Source organism: Dryobates pubescens, chromosome 1 (assembly GCF_014839835.1).
Source record: "Dryobates pubescens isolate bDryPub1 chromosome 1, bDryPub1.pri, whole genome shotgun sequence".
Lineage (NCBI taxonomy): Eukaryota > Metazoa > Chordata > Aves > Piciformes > Picidae > Dryobates > Dryobates pubescens.
Window position 1 is genome coordinate 22,444,049 of NC_071612.1, and position 16,217 is coordinate 22,460,265.

The window sequence follows — 16,217 nt, forward strand, 5'->3', positions numbered from 1 at the left end:
GGAATCTCTTGCCAAAGGAGGTCATTAGCTGTCAGGGACGGTTCCGACTGCCTTCCTGCCTCCGTATCGATTAAACCTCTCTGCCTGCGTGTCGGGGCTGTGTGGGGAATATTGATGGTGCTGCTGGGACTAGGACTTGGGTGTTCAGGCAGGGAAGAGAGATTTGGGTGAGGAGGAGGCACTGGCTGGGCTGGAAGGAGCAACTGAGATGAGTATGTCCAGACAGCAGTGGGTACTGGGGCCAGAATTTGTAGTCCCCCGGAGCAGGTGGGACAGGACCCCTTGGTGTCACCTTCTCACATTGGAGCTTGGGGCATCTGGGTGGTGGTGCCAGTCCTGGAGTGGGGTGCAACTGGTGGCTGAGCACTCTGTGGAGCTGGGAGCAGTGCAGCTTATGGGTGCAGTGTATATGTGGACAGGAGGGATGCTCTCCTGAGATCTGTCTCCTCTGGGTTGATGGGAGACATTCACAAAATGGGGTTATACACATCTCTCTGCTCCACACCAGGGCCTCGCTGGTTAATTTGCCACCTTCTGTTCCCCTCCTGCAGTATTTCTATGAAGGGAATGACATCAGTGACCTGCCAGTCAACTTGTCAGTGGTCTGGAACGGGAACTTCGTCATTGACAACCCCCAGAACATCCAGGGTGAGTGAGAGATGGGACAGGGGTTGGAAAGCAGCTCGGTGCCCTCCCAGCCCCCAGCCTACCCCTTTCCCCACCCCTGACCGCACTTTGCACCAGTGCCTTGTGGGAGGGAGTGGTGCTCCAGCTGCATTGATCATACAGCTTTCTAACAAGAAGCTTTTCTCCAAGAAGCTTTGAGAGAGAACTCAAAGCTCTGCCTCAACACTGGGTCCATCATGCTGGTGCCTCCTCCCAGTGGTGTTTTGTCCCCCTGGGAGCCGGTATCATGTGTGCAGGGTGTGGGCATGAGAGTGGGTACCCTTCTCCCCAGAGCCCTGTGCTTGTGGGCTGGGGGTGCTGTGCTGACCCCTGCGCTCCTCCTGCCGTTGCAGCCCACCTGTATAAGTGCTCAGCGCTGCGGGAGAGCTGCGGTCTGTGCCTGAAGGCCGACCCCCGCTTCGAGTGCGGCTGGTGCGTGCTGGAGAGGCGCTGCTCCCTGCGGCAGCACTGCCTGGCCTATGACAGCGTCTGGATGCATGCCAGCAGTGGCAACAGCCGCTGCACTGACCCCAAGATCACCAAGGTATGTGGGGACAGGTGGGGGATGATGCCTTGTGCTGGGGGAGATGGGGGTACGGGTGAGGCTCTCTGGTGGCGCCTCGCAGCAGCCAAATCTCCTGTGTCTTTAGGACTGAGTGTGGCTTGTTGCCACTTTCATTTGCAAGGCTAAAATCCTCTCTCCACCACCTCTCTGCGCTGGGCTTTGTGGCTGTGGTGGGTTGAAAATTTCCCCCTCAACATAAAATTGCCAGACCAGCTCAACTGAAAGCAAATGAAGCTGTATTTACAAGCACAACTGCGATCTAAAATATGAAATGCAATCAATATGTACAAAATGTATTATTATACAATATATACAATGTATAAACAGCACAAGAATCCCCCTGGACAAAGCAGGGGGCTACCAACAGCTCCCCCTTCCCTGCTCCCTTCCCCCCTGTATTTAGCCAAAACAAAAATGCATTCAAAGTCAGCAAAGCCAGCAGAAGCACAGAGCTAGTATCTGCTGGAGAGAAGAAGCTGAAAGAAAGTTAGTTGTACACAACTAGTTTATGTTGGTAATCTGTCCAATGGGATTATATAGAATTTATCATGGTTTTCTTTTTTACATCCAGCAGTAATTTATTTACATTCTAACACTTACTGTTCAAGATCTGTGGAAAATTTTCTAGACACAGCCTAAAACTACCACAGTAGCCTGTCTCTGAGATTCCCACCACTCCTGCATGTGATCGTGGGAAAGCAGTGGCTATAGGTTGCTTCTCCTCAGGTCATCATGCTCACTTGGGCCAGTAGTTTATCATCATCCTCTTTCCCTGACAGCTTTTATGACCTTTGCTTAATAAGATTGTGTATGTTAATATTGATGTGACTGTCTGGGCTGGGCTCCAGGTACATGAGGAGGGACTGGTGGGTATTTCCACTGGATACCTTCTGTTTACCTATGACTGGCCAGGCCTCACTGGTGTTAATTACTGGAGTCTTAGCACAAGATGTGATCTGTTTGGGTTTCAGTTTCTCATCTGATGGAAACTGGAAATGAGAGTCATGCCTTCTCCCCATGCTGCCTGCTTCTCACGGTGGGCTGGTGCTGCAGTGTCCTGAGTGGTAGCTATGCAGTGGGTAGGGGGTTGCACCCCCATTGGGCACTGTGTCCCTGCTTGCCAGGAGAATTGCCTGTAGAGAGTTGATTTGAGCTGGCAGAGTGCTGGCAGGAGAAAGGATTTGTTCCTGGGGATGTGGGACCAAGCCCTAGAACTTGCATCGCTACTGGGAGGTCCACTGTTGTATGCAGGGCTCCCCATTCCCAATGGCTTCCCACCAAGCTCAGGATGAACTTCCCAAAGATGGAGTCCTGGGTGTGGTGGGAGTGGAGATCACAGTGGCTGGGTCATTCTTGTGGCCATGCTGTAGGCTGTGCCCCCTCTTGTGCTTGTGTGGCTGGGGCTGCAGGCATGCACACACACTGCCACAGAAGCTGATGGTGCCCAGCCTTGGTAGCAGCTCTCCTGCTCTGAATCAGTATGAAATTTTGCAATAATTTCAGGTGAATCAGAAACAGATCTGGCAGCAGGTGAGCTTGACCTTGGTGCCACTCTGTGTTAGTGCCTGGGAGCTGGTGTTTGAAGTGGATGTGCACAGGTGATAGGGTGATGCTCAGCCAGCAGCCAGCCTGTTGCTTCCTGCAACCCCTGTCCTACACCCTGGGCTGTGGACAGGCTTGGAAATGTTCCAGAGAACAGCCTAGTATAGAAAAGGTGCCATGGGGTGGCGGGGAAAAAGAGTCTCCTACCGTGGTTTCAGGAGGAGTTGGAGCGTCTATCTTGCCCAGCCTCCAGGGTGCATGTCTCCTCATGGATAGTAGTCCTGGACTGGGAGATGACAATGGTTCTTCACCCTTGGAGTGAAGAGTGACTTGCCCATTCCTCAGTGGTTGGGACAAGCTCCCTCCAAACCTCTATGGGGTCCTGCCTAGTGCTGCTTCTGCCCCTCACTCCCTTCCCTGGAAAGAGGGAACCCCTTGGCTTTAGGATGTCCTGGTCCTGCTGTGGCTGCCAGTGCTGGGCATAAGCCCACTTCTTGTGCCCACCACAGCCATTTGCTTGTTGATGTAAAAAGACCCTGTGAAACCAACTGGCAAAGAAGCAGTGGTGGTTGTCAGGGCCAGGCGCTCAGAGGTGGAGGAGGCAAAGGGGAGGCTTGAGCAGCCCCCACTGTCCTCCTCAGCTCCCTCCTCCTGCACACCTTGCTCAGCTGTGACCTCCCAGCACCGGGTGGCCAACGATGTAATTTCATTCCTGGGCTCATTTCTCTCCCAGCGCGTGGCCCTTGTCAGCTTTGCCGCGGAGGAGGAGGAATCAAACACGCCGGAGCGGCTTTCAACACTCGTTTAGAAACACCAAACAAACAGCCACTTCTTGCCAGCTGCCCTGGTGAAGCTCGTTTTAGGGGGAAGGCCCAACCTCACGCTGGCTGCAGCTGCTACAGTGAGCTCCCATCCTGGACTTGGGCAGGGGCTGAGCTGAGTTTAGGCAAACAGCAGCTCCCCACAGCCCCGGAGGGTTTTGTTTATGTATAAACTGTGAGCTGCCTTGGTGGGAGCTGGAGCCCCAGGAGCTGGTCTCAGCTGTGATGCTGTCCCAGGGCTGTCCTGCAGGCTGTTTGTGGTGTTGGGGACTGATGCTGAAGGTAGTCAATCCCCGGTGCTGATGCAGAGGACAATGGTTAACCCTAGAGGTGACAACTCTGGTGGAGCTGTGCAGAAACAGCCTCTGGCTCCATGTGGTCCTTTGGGGCTGCTGGCGATGTGGACAGTGTCCACTGCTGCATGTTTCCTACCCTCTGCTCATCTGCCTTGCCTCACTGTGTGGTGCTGTCCAGGAGTGAGCCTTGCATGAGGTTGAGGAAAAGGAGAAGAAGGTTCCAGCTGGTTCAGGTTCCAGGGTTATAGCCAGGAATGCAGAGAGCTCAACATGTGCTTGGTCACAGCATGAGCATGGTTGTGGTGTGGGCCTGTCCAAGCACTGGGTTTAGGGCTGGCAGAGGTCCCTTTTCATGCTAGAGTGGATCTCTGCTAGTGCCACAGGAGCATGAGCAGAGGTGAACATCACCTGCAACAAACTAGTTCCTTTTCCTGGGTCAAGATGCACCTTCCTCTTAGACCAACCCAGCAGACATTATTCTCTCCCACAACTGCTGCCTGCAGCTGCCTTTTCACCTGCTGTGTCTTGGCATCACCAGGGACCCAGCCTCAGCCCTAGTTGCAGCTGAGGCATTCAGCCCTGCCATTCATCCAAGTTAATGCTGCAGGTGGGTGCTGAGCCCCCAGACCAGTAAGCACTGATGTAAAACTGCCTCTAATTGCCTGGTTGGATGCAGCAGTGGACCTGCACCTCTGTTCATCTCTCATTCCACCACCATCTGCCAGGCCACACCTGCTTTATTGGGCAGAATCCTGGTAAATGAGACATGGCACTGGGTGGAGTGAGGTCCCAGGGTTTACCAGTGGAGAGGAATCCTTTTACTCTGCTGCCTGCTGTGTGCAGGGACCTGGTGGAGATGATTTGTCCTTTGAGGAGGATGGGGGCGGACCTTGGTTGTGGGGACCTCATCCCAGGTATGTAGGGCCTGGCCAAAAGGCAGGCAGATCCATGTGCTTTCTTGATGGCTCAGCTGGACCTGTGGCTGACACTGACCGGTCTCCTTCCCATTAATTTCCTTGTCACCTGCAAGGCAAATCCATCAGCAGCAGGGTGTCCAAATCCAAACCCTGTGCATGGACACATCTGGCATCTCCTGGCTTGTCCCTGGGGCAAGTTGTGGATGTGGCTGTTATTCAGGAGGTCATTCCTGTTTTGTGGACTGCTCACAGGCACACTGGCATTTATCATCACCCATCTATTCCTCGCTGCTTGTAGAGGAGTAACAAACATCCTGCAGCAACCTGAGCTGCAGCTCGCCTGAGCGAGGTGTTCCTGCAGATCTGCTCCCTTGATTGACAGGCCGTGCTCTCTCCTAGCTGTTCCCTGAGACTGGCCCTAGGCAAGGGGGGACCCGTCTGACCATCACCGGTGAGAACCTGGGCTTGAAGTTCGATGACGTTCGCGGGGGCATTCGAGTCGGCAAGGTGGCCTGCAGCCCCATCGAGAGCGAGTACATCAGTGCTGAGCAGTAAGTGCCTGGTGAGGGGTGGGCCCGCTCCCGATCGCCTTGGGGGTAGGCTGGGCACAGGGGTGCTGCCCAGTGGGGCTGCAGAGACATGGAGGTGACCGGGAGAGAAGAACATGCTGGTTGTGGTTGCTCTGGGAAGAGCCCAAAGGCTTTGGGGAGGCTGCCCACAGGGCTGGCAGTGGAAACAGTCACTGCCTTGATTTCTCATGAACCTGCTGGCACCTGGGACCTTTGCTTGGTGTAAGATCTGTCCCTTCCTGAAGCTCATCCATCCCTACCATGGCATGGGGAGTGTCTTGGTGCCAGGACACTAAGGACTCCTTCCCTTTTTCCCTCAGGATTGTGTGTGAAATTGGAGATGCCAGCTTGAGCAAGGTCCACGAGGCACGGGTTGAAGTGTGTATCCGTGATTGCACAACCAACTACCGGGCCCTGTCGCCCAAGAGCTTCACTTTTGTGGTAAGCCCCATGCCAGGGGGTGGGTCTGGTACTGTGGATGCTTTTCCAGGCAAGTTGGAAAATGGGCCATCATTTCCTCACGGGGCAGTTGGGGAAGCTCTGGAGAAACACTGGGTCAGTCATGCTGGTTGAATTTCTCCGAGGCTGCCGCTGCTCTGCCTCCCTGCAGTCCTGCTGGCACTGCCAGCCCTTAGCACCATGCTCTGCTGGTATCCTACAGGTCCCTCACTTTTGTGGCCTGTCACCTGCTTGGGGTTGCTTGGGGACATGAATTTCAGTCTCTAGGTTGTCTGATACCAGAGATGCTCTTTTCCTTTGACAGACACCCACTTTCTCCCGTGTGATCCCAGCACGAGGTCCTCTCTCCGGTGGCACCTGGATCGCCATTGAAGGCAGCCACCTCAACGCTGGCAGCAACGTTTCTGTGACCATTGGGGGACGGCCTTGTGCTTTTTCATGGTGAGGAGCACAGAGGCAGTGGAGGACAGGTGACAAGCACCTTCAGAAGACAGAGAAAGTGCTGGGAGCCAGGAGGGATCCCAGGGGACCAAACACCACGGGTGTCTGGAGATGTCTCCTGCAAAACCTCTGTGTGTCAGAGGCTGCAGGAAGAGCAGATTTTTCTCTAAAAGCACAAAGCCCTGAGGCATGAAGTGGATAATTTTTAGATTAGGGATGATAATGGAGCGGCTCTTTAAATATTTTCCTGCGGTAATTACTGGTTATCAGCCCTAATCGCTGCTGTTTGCAGCAGCCGCACGATGGGAACGCTCAGGAGCTGCTCAGCCTTTCCTGGCTGCCTTTTGTTTCATTTCTTCTTGTTTTGTAATCCCATTTTTACCTCCTTTTTCTCTTTGCCTGTCTTGGAGGATTCAGAAGGGCAAGAGGGGCTGGGGCAGAGGGCTCCTAGGCAGCATTGGGCGCCCCCAGCCGCTCTCACCTTCCTCCTGCGCGGGTACCGATGGGTTATGCATTTCTGCCCCAGGAGAAGCGCCCGTGAGATCCGGTGCAGGACCCCCTCTGGGCACACCCCCGGCGGCTCTCCTATCCTCATCAACATCAACCGGGCAGAGCTGAGCAACCCAGAGGTGAAGTACAACTACACGGAGGATCCTACCATCCAGAAGATTGATCCCGAGTGGAGCATCAACAGGTGACTCATGGGGTGCCCACAGGGAGCTCGTGGGACACCTGGGGGGCTGTTTTCTGCACAGATCCCCCCCGCCTGGTGGGTACCTCTTAGCGCTGCTGCGATAGCCACCGGGCTGCGCTCCAGAGACCTGTCGCGAGAAGTGTGAGCAGCAGCTTGGCGCCAGGGGCCTGCGAACTCCTGGCCTGCAGTGCTCAGCCTGGCAGGGGGCAGGAGAAGAGAGCGCTCTGGATCTGGTTAATTTCAGCTTGACATTTGGCAGTGGCAAATAAAATTCAAATAGTTCCCATCGGGGGATTTTTTTGAAATGTTTACATATTTTTCTAAAAGGTTTGAATTGGCTGGAGAGGAGGCAAAGAAATCCATTAAGAGCTAGCGCCAGGGGAAACCTTCCCCAGGGTGTTGATGAGGAGTGAGCTCCCCAGGAGCACGGCCAAGCTCTCCGGGACCACAGGGCTTTTAACACCAAGTTACGGAGAAAACTTGGCAGGGCTCAGGCTGCTCTGCCACCCACTGCCCGCATAGTGGAGAAGAGGGTGGCAGAGAGGATGTCCTCCTCCTGGGGATGCTTTCCCATTGCAGATGCCTGGTCTCCTTTAGCTTGGAAGCTGCCCAAACTGGACACAGGGTGGGATGTTAGTGTTAATTAGCAGGTTTTATATCTCTTAATAGCCCCTGGGTCAGCTGAGATGTTTTTTTAGTGGTGCATGCTAGATTATGCTAGCCATGGTGACATCTGAGTGGGATAAGAGGTCCCTGGGGCATTGTAGTTCACCCAGACTGGGACAGGTGGGTTGGTGGGGATGGGTGATTCCCTTCCAGAAGTGGGGAACCGATGCCAAACTAACTTTCCTAACCCATTATATCCATGTCTCTAGTGGTGGGACATTACTGACTGTGACTGGCACCAACCTGGCCACCATCAAAGAGCCCAGGATCCGAACCAAGTATTCCACCTCTGACAGGGAGAACGTAAGTGGTGGGGGCTGGGGGCAGGATTCTAGGTGGAGGGATGCTGTCCCTCTGCAACACAAGGCAGAATGCACATCCCTTGCCCCTCAGGTGTGATGATGAGGAAGGTCTGAGATATGGGTGTTGCCACCCAAGGAGAGGCACTGATCTCTGTGCAGAACCTGCAGCCAGGTGCTCCCAGGAGAAGGCTGAGATCTGAGTGTGCACAACTGATGTGAGGTTTGTGGGATGTCTGCAGAACAGTAACAGAAAGAGCTTGTCCCAGGAGTGCTCCCATTTGCCACCCCTTGCACATTCCTTGCAGACAGGACTCTCTCTCTGCCCCAAGATGGGAAGTAGTGCCTGTTGAAGTAACGGCACAGGACAAAGGATCCCAAGTCTAAACTCTGTCCAGACCTGCTGTTTGCAGGAGATCCTTGTGAGGTCTGGTCCTGACCTCCCTTGCTTGGGAGCTGGATTTGACCTTTGTCTGTGCCTCCTGCAGAACTGCACAGTCTACAACGACACCACCATGGTGTGCTATGCGCCTTCCATTGACAACCCTGTGCGGAGCCCTCCTGAGGTCGGCGATCGCCCGGATGAGATTGGCTTCATCATGGATAATGTTCAGGCCCTGCTGATCATCAACACCACCAACTTCGTTTACTACCCAGACCCTGTTTTTGAACCACTTAGCCCCACAGGGATGCTGGAGCTGAAGCCAAGCTCTCCCCTCATCCTCAAGGTAAGGCAGCGTGTGCCAGAGGACATATGGGCAGGGAGGTATCCCTCTGTGGAGGTTGCTTTTTGTCTCTCTTGGGCAGTATCCTGCACTGTGAGAGCATGAATCTACTCAATGCATCAAGAAGGGTGTGTCCAGATGATCTAGGGAAGTTCTTTTACCTCTCTACTCTGCCCTGGTGAGACCACACCTGGAATACTGCATCCAGTTTTGGGCTCTCCAGTTCAAGAGAGACAGAGAACTGCTGGAAAGAATCCAACAGAGCCACAAGGATGATTAGGGGACTTGAGCATCTGCCCTGTGAAGAGAGACTGAGATCTCTGGGGCTGTTTAGTCTTCAGAAGAGAAGACTGAGAGGGGATCTCATCAATGTCTATAAATATCTGAGGGGTGGGTGTCAAGTGGAATGGGCCAAGCTCTTTTCAGTGGTGCACAGTAATAAGACAAGGAACAATGGATACAGACCTGAACGTAGAAGATTTCACCTCAACATGAGGAGAAACTTCTTTACGGTGAGGGTGACAGAGCACTGGAACAGGCTGCCCAGGGACGTTTTGGACTCTCTTCTGGAGACTTTCAAAACCCACCTGGATGCATTCCTGTGCAGAATACCCTAAGTGATCCTGCTTTAGCAGGGGGGTTGGACCCAATGATCTCTTGAGGTCCCTTCCAACCTCTAATGTGCTGTGATACTCATGTGGGGGCCTTCAAGTGTGCCACGTCGCATGAGAACTGACGGTCTTGTTCCTTGTTCCCTCAAAGGGCAGGAACCTGCTCCCACCAGCTGCTGGTAACTCCCGCCTGAACTACACAGTGCTAATTGGAGACACTCCCTGCATCCTGACTGTCTCTGAGACCCAGCTCCTCTGCGAGTCCCCCAACCTCACTGGCCAGCACAAAGTCACGGTAAATGCTGACACTGGTACCTTTGATTCTTGTGTCCCATGTGCCACAAGAGGTTCAGTCTTTATCCCAGCACTGGTCCTGCTGCTTGCTTGTCCTCAGGTGAGGACCGGACAGTCTGTGCACATGCAGGAGCGTCCTCAGGAGCTGTCTTCCTGCTCCCTGGGTATCACTCTCCCCGGTTACATGTTTGGTAGGACCAAATACTTTGTCCCCGTTCTGACACTCTCAGCCAGACATTCCTGTGCCCTGGGTGGCCCTGCCAACAGCCTTCTTTCTCCCTTGGTGCCAAGGCACAGCCTTTGCTGAGGCAAGGGGGCTTCCCAGCTCGTACCCCAGTGCTGGCTCATGCAATAAAAGGGAGGCTTCTTTGTCTGTAGGGTTGTAGTGCAGCAGTGCTTACACTCCAGGACCCTGACAGGTTGAAAGGCACCCAGCACAGTCCTCCCCGGGCGCCCCACCCATGAGGGAACTCACTTCACATCCCATCTGTTACTGTAATTTTGTCTGAATGAGCCATCAAACACTGCCTGCTCTGTACACACACTGGCAGCATGTGTCCTGCATCCCATTAAAGCACGCCACAGCACTCTAGACCAGCTTCTACCATCCTTGAGTTTTTCCATATCCTTCCTTCCATGGGCTGGGAGTCATCCCCCACTACCCAGCACAGTGGGCATGGTGGGGAGGGCTGCCCTGGGCGCGTGCGCCCTGACACCAAGGTCCATGTTTTTTCCCACCATGCTGCAGATCAAGGCTGGAGGGTTCGAGTTCTCCCCAGGGACGCTGCAGATCTACTCAGACAGTCTGCTCACTCTGCCTGCCATCATTGGGATTGGAGGTGGGGGTGGTCTGCTTCTCCTCATCATCATCATCGTCCTTATTGCCTACAAGCGCAAGTCTCGGGATGCCGACCGGACCCTGAAACGCCTCCAGCTGCAGATGGACAACCTGGAGTCCCGGGTGGCACTGGAGTGCAAAGAGGGTGAGGGATCCCTGTACCTTTAACGTGACGGTCTTCCAGGGTACTGTAATGTCCGAAGGCTCAGTGTGCTTCCAGACTTTCCTTGCTGCCTTCCAGAGAGGGAATGGGAATGGGCGAAGCAAACTCAGTTTGGGTGGAATTTGGAGTTTTGGTTTGTTGTGGTTTTTTTTCCATTCAAGAAATTCCCTTTCATTTCCCCAAATGTGAGAAGAGAGAGTGAGGAGGGTAGTGAAGTCTGCCTGTGAGCGGGCAGTCAGTCTCTCATTATGTGACAGACGGATGCTGGGAAATTGGACAGAATTCCATGTATGATCCTGCTGATAAAACCTAATTGCCCATTATCCCCCTGAGTTGGCTCCCAAGGCCCTGACCCTGCCAGCCACAACCACAACCAGCTTGGGCATTGTGAATGGAGCAGGCACTGAAAACAAGATAATAAAAAGGGGAAAGAAAGAAAAACCCTTTGCTCCCCCAAATCCCCATCCCTACACATGCCTGTGGATGGAACTGGTGACAGGAGAGGGGAGGGAGCTGCTGAAGGGGATGGTGTCTTGTCTTCCACAGCTGGCAGATAAAAGGATCTGCTTTTAATTAAAAGGCACAATCTCTTCCCTGCCTTTTCTCTTTTCTAGTCCCACTAGTTACAGATAAGATAGCACGCCTTTCAAGCTGACGGTTTGTTTTTTCTCATCAGGCTGACGAGCCTGCAGTCCTCTGCCTGGCTTTCAGCTCCCTTTAAAGTGCCGTTAATTTGATTTTTCTGAGGGTTTTCTCCCCCCAGCCCCTTTCCCTGGTGCATCTCCAGGCCTCCTCTCCCGTCAGCTTTTCCCTGTAGGTGCAATTAAAGGTTCAGGACTCCCCTGCATCACCTTCCCCTGGGAGTTGTGGCTGCCTCTGTTCAGATTGAGAGGTGCCAGGGTGGGTGTGTTCAAGCTCTTCTCTTGAGTAGTATTTAGGTCAAAAAGAAATGAGGACATTCTTGTGGTTTAGGCTAACGTTTTCCCTGCTGAAGCTCTGGCTTTGTTCAAGCCTTGCTGTTCCTGCTGCCTCAAGCATCCCTGGGAGGCTGCAAGTGCTGAGCTGGGGGGATTTGAGCCTTCTGGGACCTGGCAGGCCTGTTCCCAAAACCGCTACTTGATTTATACTGGGGAAGCCATTCCCACCCTCTGCAGCTCAGTTTCCTTATCTGTGAGATGGGGACAGGGATGTGGAGCTGATGCATGCCTAGGAGGACCCCTCCCATGGGGTGCTGGGGGATGTGACAGAAGCTGTGTGCTGGGACTGTGGGAGATGCTCCTTAATTCTGCTTTTCCCCCCCAGCCTTTGCTGAGCTGCAGACTGACATTAACGAGCTGACCAACGATCTGGATGGGGCTGGCATCCCGTTTCTGGATTACCGCACCTATGCCATGCGGGTTCTCTTCCCAGGGATAGAAGACCACCCCGTGCTGAAGGAGATGGAGGTGTGGTTCTGTCTGTCTCTGTAGTGTTTCAGGGTGGGGATGTGCCCTACCATAGTCCCTCGTGTGAGTCTCTGTGCCCCAGCCACAGGGCTGGAGAGATGCTTTGGTGGGATGCTGGCCCAGCCTGGTACAGCTAAGAGCTGCCATGAATGCGGACCGGCTGCCAAACGGTTACTGTGCTCCCTGACATTAATATCAATATTTATATTAATATCATTGCTGCTGTCATTTTCTACAGCACTTGCTTTATTCAATTGGGTTTGTTTGATGCCTGACCGGCTGCTCGTTTCTAGCAGACTTGTCCAACATCGCCTGCTTGCTTAGCTCCATTTCCCCACACCGAACCCATCCTTGGCATTCTTCTGCTCCCCAAACCAGCTCCCTCTCCTCTCCTGGCCTCCCCATGTCTGTTTAATTTAGTGCGTGCAATTGCACAGCAATTGGCTTCTCGTTTGCTGGGCTGCTGAGGCCACTCTTGATTAGAGAAAGGAGGGGGCTGACCTTAGCTTCCCCTCGCTGCTGACCTGGCACAGTAATTAATGTCGACGTGGGCTTCACAATGTATTTAGGAGAAGTAATTGGCCCTGGTGCAAGATGCACGGTCACTAATTACAACACAACAAGCTCTTACCAACTGCAGATGCACGTGCTGGTGTTGTACGCCAGCATGGCTACAGCACAGGACCCTGGCCCTCTGCCTGCTCTCTTTCCGTGATCCCTAATCCCAGCTCTGGAGGGCTGTAGGGACCCCGTTTCCATGAATTTCCCCTTGCAGCTCAGGTTTCCGGATACTCAGAGCCACAGCAGGAGTGAGCGTAGCTGCCTCTGGAGCGTGGCCCTTCCTGTCTGTGCAGACTGTGCCTGGCTCTCCTCTCACCTCTGCTCTTGCTCTTAATTTTTCTAAAGAGAGAGGGGTGGAAAGGGTATCAAAAAGGGTATCAGAGGAGGAATTTTGCATTGGCTGCAGCAGAGCGAGTAGGATTTTGTCCACTTCCACCTCCTAATTCGAAACATCCCCCTTGAGAGAGCACACTAGCTCAGCCTGGCCTGGGAAACTAGGAGTTAAAGTTGCAAAGGAGGGGGGGGGTGGAAAAAAAAATCCCCAAAAGAGATTAAATACAGCAACTACAGTTGTGTAAGCTGCACGTAATTTAATTGGGTTTCCTTTTATTTGTCTCTTTACTCAGAGTGTAACATTAGCTATTGCAAGTGACGGGCAGGAACCGGCGCTTGCTCACGTATGCGCTAATCCGCAGCCAGCACCAGGCTGCCGGTACCAGCTCCCTTCCTCTGCAGGTTTTGGGGGGGGAGGTTTATGCTCTGTGTGAATTTAACCCTGATTAAATATTTAATTCAGTATTGTCCATTTATTTCTGCTAATGATTGGCAAGTGAAACATAGGGGCCCAGGAAGGCAGCAGGCATGTGAGGACCTCAGGCATTGCCCTGCTGCTTGCGATGGGGGTTTCATGTCCTCTTTTACTGACTGCCAAGGCTTCAGTGGAGTGGCCACTGTTGGGCAGGGCCTATTTCCATCTTATTGAGATCCTGCTGATAGAAGAAAGTGTCTTGTCCCGTGGTCTCCTTTGCCTTGTTTTGGCTGCAAAAGCACCAGTGATATGCAGGGTATGCAGCCTGTCTCCCTCTGCCCCAGTTTTCTTGATGGGTCTGGTAGGTCTCCAATGCAGCTGCTGCTCTCTAGCCAATTCTTGGGTCTTCCCATGCTGAGGAATTGACTGGCATCTCTGTGTCCCAGCAGGGAGCAGCCAGTGCTGATGAACCTCAGGCATCTGCCTGAGTTACTAGCATCATTGCATCGAGGCCCTGCAGAGTCTGGAGGGAGAGACTCAGGGAAAACATTATGCAAAGCATTTGTGTTCCTAGCAGAACATTATCCTCTGACCTGCATTAAGGGAAACTGAGCCATGTGCTTGCTTGTGTGGTGCCCACAAGATAAACCCTGAGGTCAGGGGCAGAGAGGGTTTGTCACTCCCCCATCACCTTTATGGGATACCCTGGGGCAGGCACCCCCCCCCCCCGGCCTGTTTGGTGAGGGTGGCAGTGGCACCTAGGGGCATGTATCGCAGAATTGACAAGAACTGGGTGGGAAATGGGGGTTTTATCCAGTGGGAAGGAGTATTTTGGAGGGGGAGGTTAAAATGATGAGGAGCATTACTGAAGTGAAGAGAGCTGATCCAAAGTTTTGATTGAAATGAAATGATTTGATGTGTCAAAACCATGTTCATCATTTTGAGTTGGTGTTTTGAAATGAAAAGCGTTGTTTTGTCTCCAAATATCAACACACAATAAATTTTTCCACTTATTCTCAATATCGAGAAGACAAGAGGGGAATAGGAAAAAAAAATAATTAAAGTGAATGTTTTACTATGGCAAAGCTTTTCTCCAGAGAAAAACATCTTTTTAAATGGGGAAAACATTGTGTGGTAAAAATGTTCATTTCTGATAAGAAATGTGGTCAGGGTTGACCAGATCTGAGCTGACAATGGCAGCACAGAGATGAAAGCATTCCAGCCCAGTCCCTGCTGGGTCCCATGTGGCCAAGTGTGGCCAGAAATACACCTTCAAACATCTCAAGAGGAAAGGGAGTATTTCAGGCTGTGTGTGGAGTGGGGCAGAACCAGGTTTCTGCTATTTGTTTCCCTGTCTGTAATCCAGCCCCCTATAACCAAAGAGGTTTGCTGCCGGCGGCGCCCAGGGTTGTGGTTTTCTTTGCTTTCTGTGCAATACCCCATGCACATGTTGCAGTGACTCGGGTGGAAATTGAGCTGCTTGTTAGCTGAAATAGAAAATTACGATTTGTGTGTGTTTGGGAAGGCAAGAGTGTTTGTTTATGGGAAGGAAGTGCGTGTGTGTGCCTGCACACGCGTGGGAGAGAGCCTTTGTGTGGAAGCGTGTGTGCATATATCTACAGAGAGATACACTGATGCCTGGAGACTGTGTTAACCTGATGCTGAGATACTACAAACTAGATAGTATTTCTGTGGGGAATTGAAGCTGATCACCAAAAAGGCAAATTGGCAGTATGGAAAAAAGCAACTCCAACTGCTCTGTGACCCTTTTTCATCCTTTTCTCTTGGGGAATTGGGGTGAATCCAGGGTCTTGTGCAGCCCAGCCACATTTTTCTGGTCACCCTCCCTGTTGTGCCCATCTCCCAGTTTTACTTTATCTTTGCAGGTCCAGGCAAATGTGGAAAAGTCCTTAACCCTCTTTGGGCAGCTGCTGAACAAGAAGCACTTTTTGCTGACCTTCATCCGCACTCTGGAGGCTCAGCGGAGCTTCTCCATGCGGGACCGTGGCAACGTGGCCTCCCTCATCATGACGGCGCTGCAGGGGGAGATGGAGTACGCCACAGGGGTGCTGAAGCAGCTTCTTTCTGACCTCATCGAGAAGAACCTGGAGAGTAAAAACCACCCCAAGCTGCTGCTGCGGAGGTGAGTGACTACCCGAGAGGATGGTGCCCAGGTGGTTCTCAGCGTGTGCACGTGAGCTGGTGTCCTTTACTGCTGCTATCAATGGCAGCTTTGGTGTTGGCTGTGGCAATGTCAGCGCTGGGTCTGTGGTCTGGGATTTCCTTGCCTGTCTGCATGCAAGTATGAGAGGGATGTGAGACCACCTGGATGCAGCCAACGCAAGAGTTGCCCATGGGATGTTCTCACTTCGGTTTGGCCTGTGCAGGTTCACGTTGTCTGGGAAGGAGGGAGCAAGATGCTTGGCATAGCCTGGTGCAGGGGAGGATGCACGCTGGTACCAGGTGCTGTTGCCTATCACTGCAGCAAGGCTCCTTTCTGCCTTCCCTTCTCCACTTCACCAGGTGGTACCCCACACCTCTTGGCACATGGGGCAGGTCTTGCCTTGCCTGATGGCTGCCTTGCTGCATAGGTCCCTCCATGGGCTGGCAGCATGCAGAAGTCCACCTATCCCTGCTTCTTCCCTGGGGCTTACCCACCTTGCTGGGCACTTGGTGGTTTTTCTGGGAAAGCCAAATGGATCTTCACAAGCTGAGAGTCTCACTGGGGCTGGAGGAAGTGTGAGCAGGAGGCAGCCTGCCAAGCCCTGCCATGAGTCTGCCTGGCCCATCAATATTTAACAATAGCTCTGAGCTCTCCTTCATCACGGGCTGATGAATATTGAAAGATACACCAAGTGCTGAACAAAAACAATTAATAAGCTCCACCAGCTCCAACC

General features: G+C 52.9%; 1 protein-coding gene across 1 annotated transcript in view; it reads left to right on the top strand.

The window, feature by feature from the left end:
• Positions 1-16,217, top strand: part of PLXNA1 (plexin A1) — a 124,444-nt gene that overhangs the window by 82,883 nt on the left and 25,344 nt on the right. The window contains exons 11-22 of the mRNA XM_054162857.1: positions 552-648; positions 1,020-1,210; positions 5,207-5,358; positions 5,697-5,817; positions 6,140-6,276; positions 6,803-6,970; positions 7,846-7,939; positions 8,424-8,663; positions 9,423-9,566; positions 10,314-10,548; positions 11,869-12,011; positions 15,207-15,463. Coding sequence (XP_054018832.1) covers positions 552-648; positions 1,020-1,210; positions 5,207-5,358; positions 5,697-5,817; positions 6,140-6,276; positions 6,803-6,970; positions 7,846-7,939; positions 8,424-8,663; positions 9,423-9,566; positions 10,314-10,548; positions 11,869-12,011; positions 15,207-15,463 — 1,979 coding nt within the window. The remainder of the gene's footprint in view (positions 1-551; positions 649-1,019; positions 1,211-5,206; positions 5,359-5,696; positions 5,818-6,139; positions 6,277-6,802; positions 6,971-7,845; positions 7,940-8,423; positions 8,664-9,422; positions 9,567-10,313; positions 10,549-11,868; positions 12,012-15,206; positions 15,464-16,217) is intronic.